An 8,552-nucleotide genomic window follows, 5' to 3' on the forward strand; every position below is an offset into this window, starting at 1 on the left:
TCATACACCCGTTACCATTTTAATAGACACTGGGAGTTCACACAATAACCTCCAACCTCGCCTAGCCCATCACCTCAACCTTTGCACCCTTCCTATTAAACCTTTTTCCAACATGGTTTGAAACGACGAGAAAAATCATTGCACACATCTTAGTCCTATAGTTACTGTTTCTATACAAAATCATTGTTTTCCATCCCATTTTACCTCATCCCAATTGAAGGAGCAGATGTAGCCCTAGGAATGGACTGGTTGCGCTGCCTCGGACCCCTACAAGCAGATTTCTCTACACCACAACTCTCCTTCCACCACAAAGTCACCCTCATAACCCTTGTTGGAACCAACAAACTCTTAGATTCACGCTTCTGTCACCAATATTTGTCACCTCCTACATACCAAAGCCATAACATTACTTCATTTGCTCACCTTTCAACCAGATCCCTTACCATGCCCCAATACTTCCCCACCAAATATACATCCCGCAATTCAAACCCTACTCCATACATACCATTATGTTTTCTCACCTCTTCACGGGTTACCTACCCACCTTCCCCTTGACCATCACATTCCCTTGATCCCAAACTGCACCCTCATAAATATCAAACCCTACCTTTATCCCCACACCCACAAATACAATATGACTTCTCTCATTCAAGAAATGTTATATGAGGGCATCATACGACCATGTACCAGCCTCTTCTCTTCCCTGTCATACTCATAAAAAGAAAAGATGGATCATGGAGAGTTTGTGTGGATTACAGGGCTCTAAATGGTCTCGCGGTGAAGGATAGATTTCCTATCCCCACAATTGAGGAACTCTTGGATGAATTAACTAAGGCACGTGTGTTCACTAAGCTGGACTTAAGATCTGGCTATCACCAAATACGGGTACACCCCACAGACTGCCACAAGATAGCTTTTCGGACCTTTGATGGCCATTATGAGTTTTTATTTATGCCATTTGGCTTATCTAATGTTGTCTACCTTTCAAGCTGCAATTAATGACCTCCTCTGACCTTACTTAACCCGTTTTGTACTAGTTTTCTTTGATGAGGTCTTAATCTACAATACATCCATGACAAACCATATTCAACATCTCAACATTGCTCTCCAATTACTTTAGACTCACCAGTTTTTTGTTAAGGAATCAAAATCCAATTTCGCAACCCCTACAATTGCATATTTGGGCCATATCATTCAACAGGGAACGGTTTCCCCGGATACAGAAAAAATTCAAGCTATTCTACAGTGACCCGAGCCCAAATCATTCACTACGCTGCGTGCGTTTTTGGGCATTACGGGGTTTAACCGAAAGTTCATCCGCGGATATGCCACTCTTGCCTCTCCACTCACGGATTTACTCAAATTAAATATTTTTACCTGGAATCACATGGCCAACACAACCTTTCTACAGTTCAAAAATATCCTAACTACACCTCCTATCTTGCACCTCCTTGATTTCACCATTCCTTTTGTAGTGGAAATGGACGCTTCCAATTCCGCCATTGGGGTCGTTTTATCTCAAACAGGGCACGCTATTGCCTTCTTCAGTAAAAAGCTTTGTCCAAAGAAACAAAGCAGTTCAGTATATGTTAAAGAGATGCTAGTAATTACTGAATTTGTTAAGAAATGGAGGCACTATCTCATTGGCAATCACTTTCAAATTATCACAGACCAGCAAAGTTTAAGGGGATTACTTACCAGCGTTTGCCATACACCAGAACAACAAAAATGGGCTTCATGGCTTATTGGGTACAGTTTTGATATCCTTTATCGGCCCAGACGTCACAACCAAGCTGTCGATTCCTTTCCAGGCCACCACCTTCAGTTTTCTTAGCCATCTCCTCCTCAACACCAAATTAAAAAAATACTATCAGAGAACAAATGGACAACAAGAAAATAACAAATTGATAGGTATTCCCAATTCAAATTTCAGTTTTCACAATAACTTACTGTACCACGGCCATAGACTTTACATTCCATCAGCAACCAATCTCTACCCATCCATTCTTCACGAGTTTCATGAAACCCCATCCGCAGGGCATTCCAATCTCAAAGCCACTCTAGCTCGTTTAGCTGCCTCTTTCTATTGGCTGGTATGTACAGAGACACACAATTGTTCATCAAAGAGTGCCTTCCCTGCCAACAAAACAAACCCATCAACAAAAAACCCTTAGGCTTATTACAACCCATACCCCCCAACCAGAATTTGGGATGAACTAACAACTGATTTTATTACTCACTTACCATCATCTTTCGACCATACGGTTATTTGGGTGGTCTATGACCGACTTTCAAAGTCAGCTTATTTCATAGCCCTCCCCACGTCCTTCACCGTTTTCCAATTAGCCAACCATTTTTCTGTGGAAATCTGCAGGTTGCATGGCCTTCCGAAATCCATAATCTCAGACCGAGACCCGCTCCTCCTCAGTAACTTCTGGAAGGAGTTTTTTCACCTACAAGGCACAAAATTGAAATTTAGCACGACTTATCACCCTCAGACAGACGGTCAAACCGAGGTTATCAATAGAAGTTTAGAGATATACCTTCGGTGTTTCACCAGTGACCATCCGCGGAGTTGGTACAAATACTTACACCTCGCCGAGTTTTGGTACAATTCTTCTTACTATTCGGCCATCAAAACAACCCCATTCCAAGCACTCTATGGAAGACCACCACCATCTATCCCGGATTATGTGTCCGACACTGCATCGGAACCCAATCTGGAAACCACCCTCCAAGAGCGAACGCAGATATTGCACCAGCTGAAGACAAATCTGGCGTTGTTGCAAGAACGCATGGCCAAGACAGCAAACACTGGACGACGTCATTACGTTTTCACCGTCGACGATTGGGTACTCCTCCGACGACAGGCTTACCACCAAACATCCCTCAACGATTCCAAGGTTCACCCAGTATTTCACATATCTCTCCTCAAACCATATCATGGACCAAAACCCCCTCTACCCCACCACCCTCCTAACTAGGAAACAAACCCACACCTTTTGCACCCTCCCAACATAAACCTATGTGAAACCCTAAGTTAGACTTCAAACTCACCTAACACAACCCTGATGCCATCCACACATGCTATGTGTCCTCCATTAGCAAACCTCATTAAACCCTTGCACCAACCACCCACCTCTGCTTCACGTGCCCATTTACTCCCACACCTACCCTCACCTACCCATTTACTTCCACAAGTAAATGCACTTAACCATCTACCCACACCATCAAATACGCCATGCCTTCTCCATCAACGACCCACACTGTGCCACATCACCAACACCCTACAACACCTTCACGTGACTTTGTGCCACATTCAATACAAGTAGTTGGCACGCACCCACTTTCAATGTTACAAAACATTGCTCTTTAGGGTTCCCATGCCATTCTACACCCCACTCTCAACCCCCTTTGCCAACACCACACCCTAACGTCACCCAAAAGCCTGCACCAAACCCAACACATGTTTCCAATATATTCTCACCCTATCACATCCACCCCCACATTATAGAAATTACCTCGGCCCACCAACCACCACCCTCATCAAATATTCCAACATTTTTTCCCAAACAAGCACCCACCAAAAATCCAGCGAGGCCCAATCCTTCTCCCCCCAAACACCAACACCCGCTCTCAATAATAACCCAACAATAACCCCGCCTCCCCGTTTTACCTTCCGCACCCCCAGTTCCTATACCACTGTGTCATCTCGCTTACACATGGCCGCTTTCTATATGCGCGAAGATGCTCTTAGTTGGTTTAAATCGTTTTCTAAACAAATCTTGTAAAATGGTACAAATAAAATAAACTCCTACCTAAAATCTAATCACAAATTTAGCTAGTCTAAATTTAAATAAGAAAATATAATTTGTACAATTTTCACATAATAGTTTTTAATCTGATTTGGATTTAAAAATAAAATTATTTATTATCTATGATATTGATTGACTGGATAAATTTTTTTCATGTTAGGGGTCAAACACATATTTCTTTTATTATGGAAACTATTTATGCAATATTTTAATTTAAGGTACTAAAAGAATATTGAATTACTATAAGAATGTTAATATTAATGGCGTTTTTTGTAATTCTTTATTACAAGAATTCTTTCTCTCATTAGTTAGACCTATAATGAGTGTAATATTTGTATATATTCATACTATTTGTTTTGATTTTAAATAAAATAATAGAAGAGATATTCATTCTCATATTCTTTACCTTTCTTTTTTTTTCTTTTGTTTATCTCTTCTGGTTTATAACCGAATTAAACTCGCAATTAAGATAAGAAAAGTTATAAAATTTGCTTTGATTTATTATAATTTATTGATGAAGTGAGATACAAAGATATGAGAAATGTTTCCCAACAGGAGAAAATAAAAATAAGAAAGGAAAGACAGTGTTATACGTTTATAAGATAAAGAAGACGTTGGTAATAATTCAAGCATTGGCCAAAAGGTAAGCCTCGATGACCTTGAAAAGAGCATCACTCTTGGCTTTGCCAGTTTTGAGCTCATCTTCATTGGGTGGAGCATCTCCTTTGCTGTGGTATTTTATACTCAACTTTACAACTGATCCTCCGTTGGGCCCATCACTGAGTTTGGAGTCGATTGTGATCTTCTCTGCAGTCTCTGGCAAGGCAGCACCTCCAACTATGCTGTAGCTGTATCCCAAGTTTGCCTCATCTATTCCTTCTATTTTGTGCAACACAAACTTTGTCTCCCCATCTGTCCATTCACAATTCACAATTCACAGTTAGTTTATTTTATATGTTGTTCTGTCAATGCAATGCACATACACAAAATATATAGAAGATGAATGAAATGGTACCCTCGAGGAAAGAGATCTTCTTGATGGTTCCGGGGCCACCGTTGCCCTCAACGATTTCAACACTCTTGAAGGAATCAACGGCCTTTGGGACGATGTTATCGGCGTCCTTCACAAGAGCTTTGTAAAGGGTAGCTGGAGCCACGGGAGAAGTGGTTTGGTCTTCGAAGGTGAAAACAGCCATGATGAATGGAATCTAATGAAATGGAAGAATATATAATATCAGAAGAGAAGGAGAAGATGTTTGCTGTGTGGGTATTTGCCAGAGGACTGCCTTCTATTTATAACCACAAACTTTGGTGTGATTATGCTATTGTTTCTATGAATACCATAGTGTGAAGCTGCTTAAGCTTGATGGGTCATCATCTGTGTTTTGTTTACCAAGAACATTCTTTTTTATGTAAATAAACAATATTTTTAAAAATAGCATGTATGTTCTTTTGTATTTTTCAACAATCAATCTCTTTTATGTAATGTTAAATATTATTATTTGATGTGTTCGTGGGTATTGCGATTTGGGAGCTTTGAAATTCAAAGAAGATAAATGGTGTATATACCTGATTTTCATCGTCAACTATTGCGACTGTCTACCTACAGTATTTGGGAATGGATAATTTGATATTTTATATTAAAGAATTAGTATATAAAATTCGCAGCCATGAAAAATATAAAGAATTCTTTATAGACGCCCTTCCAGATGTTGTTGAAATAATTGGAGTTTGGGGTTTCCGTAACCAGTTTCGACAAAGTAATATTATTTTCTTTTGTAAAGATGATCGTTAGCCTGTATAATTATTATTAATGTTCAACATAATCTATTTTCAATTAATATATTTTAAAATATGACTTATTTTCTAAATTTTTAACAGTACATTTTATAGAAGAACTTATAAATAAGACAACGAGAGTTTATTTACGCCAACGAATTTAAAAATTTAAAAATCTTGTTTGTTAAAGAAAATTTTAGTTTTTAGACATTAATATTAAAAATAAAAAGTATTTTATAATAAACAATTTTTTCCTAATAAGAATGATCCTCATCTCCTAGTAATAATTAACAAATAAGGCTGCGGTCAGAATATGGGATACGGGTCAAAACCTCGTTATGCAATGTTCAGGGGAGGAGGGGAACATGGTTGGAGAGCTAGATCATACGGAGGTAAGGGACAATGATGTCAAAAAGGGGTTTCAGGTGGGTAGATCAAAGGAGTTACCATGATAATTGTCAACCTCAACATTAGAGGTTTGAGAGGAGGGGTGAAAGCACGACATCTGAACCATATTGTGTCAAAGGAGGGTGCTGAATTTCTTTGTTTGCAGGAAACGAAAACTCCCTCGTTCACTGACGTTAGATGTTACTCGTTATGGGGAGATAGTAATATCAGTTGGGTTCTTAATGAAGGGACCAATGGGGCAGGGAGCATAGTAACAATGTGGCATAAAGAAGTTTTCTCTTATGGCACTCACAAGTAGGAACCAGTTTGATCGCAATTGTGGTATGTCATCTTAAAACAAAACGTCAGTGTGTGGTGGTGAATGTCTATGTACAGTGGGAAGTTTTGACGGCACTAAAGCAATCTTATTGCAACTTGGCTTGGGTTGTGTGTGGTGATTTCAATGCTGTACGGAGGGAAGAAGAAAGGAAAAGGATTGGAGGTTGTTCAAGCCAAAAGAAGGAGATTGATGGTTTTAACAGGTTTATTGAAAATAATGGTCTGTTGGACATCCCCTGTGTAGGTAAGAAGTATACATGGTACAAGGCTAATGGCACACTAAGAGCATATTAGATAGATTCCTTGTGTCTGAAGCGTGGCTTTAGATATGGTCAGTGTCCAAGTAGTATATACAACCAAGGACAGTATCAGACCACTATGCTCTAGTATTGAAATTGTGTGTTAAAGACTGGGGTCCTAAACCATTTAAATCCTTTGATGTGTGGCTTAAGGAACCGGGCTTTAAGGTTATGGAAAAGGACAAATGGGATTCGTATGAGGTGCAAGGTAATAGCATGTCCATTCTCAAAGATAAGCTGAAACTCTTGAAGGTTGATCTTAAAGAGTGGAACAAAAATGTTTTTGGTTGTGTGGAATCAAATAAAAGACGCATTCTATCCGAAATTGAGGAGCTAGATGGAAAGGATGACGATGAAGGATTAGAGGAAACCGGGAGGATGAGAAGGATGGAACTACTCAGTCAACTAGGGATGGTTGACAAAAAGTTAGATTCAATCTACAGAAAAAAAAAGCAAGAGCGAATTGGATCAATCATGGAGATATGAACTCTAAATTCTTCCACGGTACAATAAGATGGAGAAGACTTAAAAATGAGGTCAAAGGTGTTGAGGTGGATTCTCAATGGTGTGAGGAATCGCAAATAGTACGTAGGGAAGCAAAGTTGTTTGAAAAAAGGTTCACGGCTACACAGGACGTGGGTGTAAATCTGGGATCAGTGGAGTTCAAAACCCTAACCTTGGAGGTGAATAGGAATATGATTGTTAGTTTCTCTAAGGAAAAAGTGAAGGACACTGTATGGCAATGTGGAGGGTCAAAGAACCCAGGCTCGGATGGGTTCAACTTTAATTTCATTCAGAGCTGTTGGGATGTGATTAAATCAGATGTAATGGCAGTTGTGAATTTCTTCACGGTACAGGGTCATTCCCAAAAGGTTGTAATGCGTCTTTCATTGCTCTTGTGCCCAAGGTAAGGGACCCCTCTTCGCTTGATCAGTTCAGACCCATATCACTTGTGGGAGTTATATACAAGATCATTACCAAAATCATGTCATGTCGTATGAAGAAAATTATGCCTTTGATCATTGACGATTACCAGTCAAATTTCCTAAGAGATAGAGGACTTATGGACATCGTTGTTATGGCAAATGAAGTTCTATAGGAGATTAGGAGTAAGATGAAGAGTGAGGTATGTTTCAAGGTGGACTTTGAAAAGGCATATGATTCCGTAAGGTGGAGTTTTCTGCTTGATATGATGCGAAGGTTGGGTTTTCACGACAAATGGATATTGTGGGTTAAAGGGTGTTTGGCTTCGTCATCTGTGTTGGTCAATGGAAGCCCCTCTCAGGAATTCAAACCTTCTAGGGGGTTGATACAGGGTCATCCATTGGCACCATTCTTGTTCTTAGTGGTGGCTGAAGGTTTAGGAAGGATGGTGAGACAAGCTTTGAGAAAGGATATGCTCAGGGGAGTAAAGGTGGGAAGGAATAGCATTGAGTGTTGCCTATTATAGTTTGCAGATGACACACTTTTCACGTGTGAAGATTCTTTTGATAATATTTTTGCAATTAAGGCCATCCTTCGGTGCTATAAAATTGTTTCAGGTCTAAAAGTCAACTTCCACAAATCTAAGTTGGCAGGAATCGGTGTGGATAGTTTTGCCATGAATACATATGCGAAGACTTTAAATTGTAAGACCATGAGGATCCCCTTCCAATATCTAGGGGTAGAAGTGGGAGGAAATCCAAGGAAGAAGCAGTTCTGGGAACCGGTAGTAAGGAAAATTGATGTTCACTGCCATACCATTGTTTTACCTTTCTATTTTCAAAGCCCCGGTAGCAGTGTGTAATAAAATCAGCAGCATTCAAAGAAAATTTCTTTGGGATTGGGGAAGACAAAACAAATCGATCTCTTGGGTTAGTTGGGACAATGTTTGTAATCCCCTAGAGGAAGGAGGTCTGGGAGTGAAAGAGATTAGGAATTTTAATTAAGCTCT

At 39.7% G+C, this 8,552-nt stretch overlaps 2 protein-coding genes across 2 annotated transcripts; one reads left to right on the forward strand and one right to left on the reverse strand.

The window, feature by feature from the left end:
• Positions 1–4,294: 4,294 nt before the first annotated feature.
• On the reverse strand, positions 4,295–5,261 carry LOC137806981 (pathogenesis-related protein 2). The gene is made up of 2 exons (XM_068607386.1): positions 4,831–5,261; positions 4,295–4,727 (listed from the first exon to the last, which is right to left on the reverse strand). Exons 1-2 carry the CDS (start codon positions 5,009–5,011, stop codon positions 4,441–4,443), a joined length of 468 nt encoding a protein of 155 aa, XP_068463487.1. The 5' UTR covers positions 5,012–5,261; the 3' UTR covers positions 4,295–4,440.
• A 1,840-nt stretch (positions 5,262–7,101) lies between these two features.
• Positions 7,102–8,069, forward strand: LOC150028779 (uncharacterized). Its single transcript, XM_090300112.1, has 2 exons — positions 7,102–7,491; positions 7,719–8,069. Exons 1-2 carry the CDS (start codon positions 7,102–7,104, stop codon positions 8,067–8,069), a joined length of 741 nt encoding a protein of 246 aa, XP_090156238.1.
• Positions 8,070–8,552: the final 483 nt, after the last annotated feature.

This window comes from Phaseolus vulgaris, chromosome 3 (genome assembly GCF_051622355.1).
Source record: "Phaseolus vulgaris cultivar YP4 chromosome 3, ASM5162235v1, whole genome shotgun sequence".
In the NCBI taxonomy this organism is placed as follows: Eukaryota; Viridiplantae; Streptophyta; class Magnoliopsida; order Fabales; family Fabaceae; genus Phaseolus; species Phaseolus vulgaris.

Excerpts from the sequence above, each read along its gene's own strand:
- LOC137806981 (XM_068607386.1), bottom strand. The coding sequence starts at position 5,011 with ATGGCTGTTTTCACCTTCGAAGACCAAACCACTTCTCCCGTGGCTCCA. Across the intron at positions 4,728-4,830 it reads GAAGATCTCTTTCCTCGAGG|ATGGGGAGACAAAGTTTGTG; the intron begins GTACCATTTCAT and ends GTGAATGGACAG.
- LOC150028779 (XM_090300112.1), top strand. The coding sequence starts at position 7,102 with ATGAACTCTAAATTCTTCCACGGTACAATAAGATGGAGAAGACTTAAA. Across the intron at positions 7,492-7,718 it reads TACAGGGTCATTCCCAAAAG|GAGATTAGGAGTAAGATGAA; the intron begins GTTGTAATGCGT and ends GAAGTTCTATAG.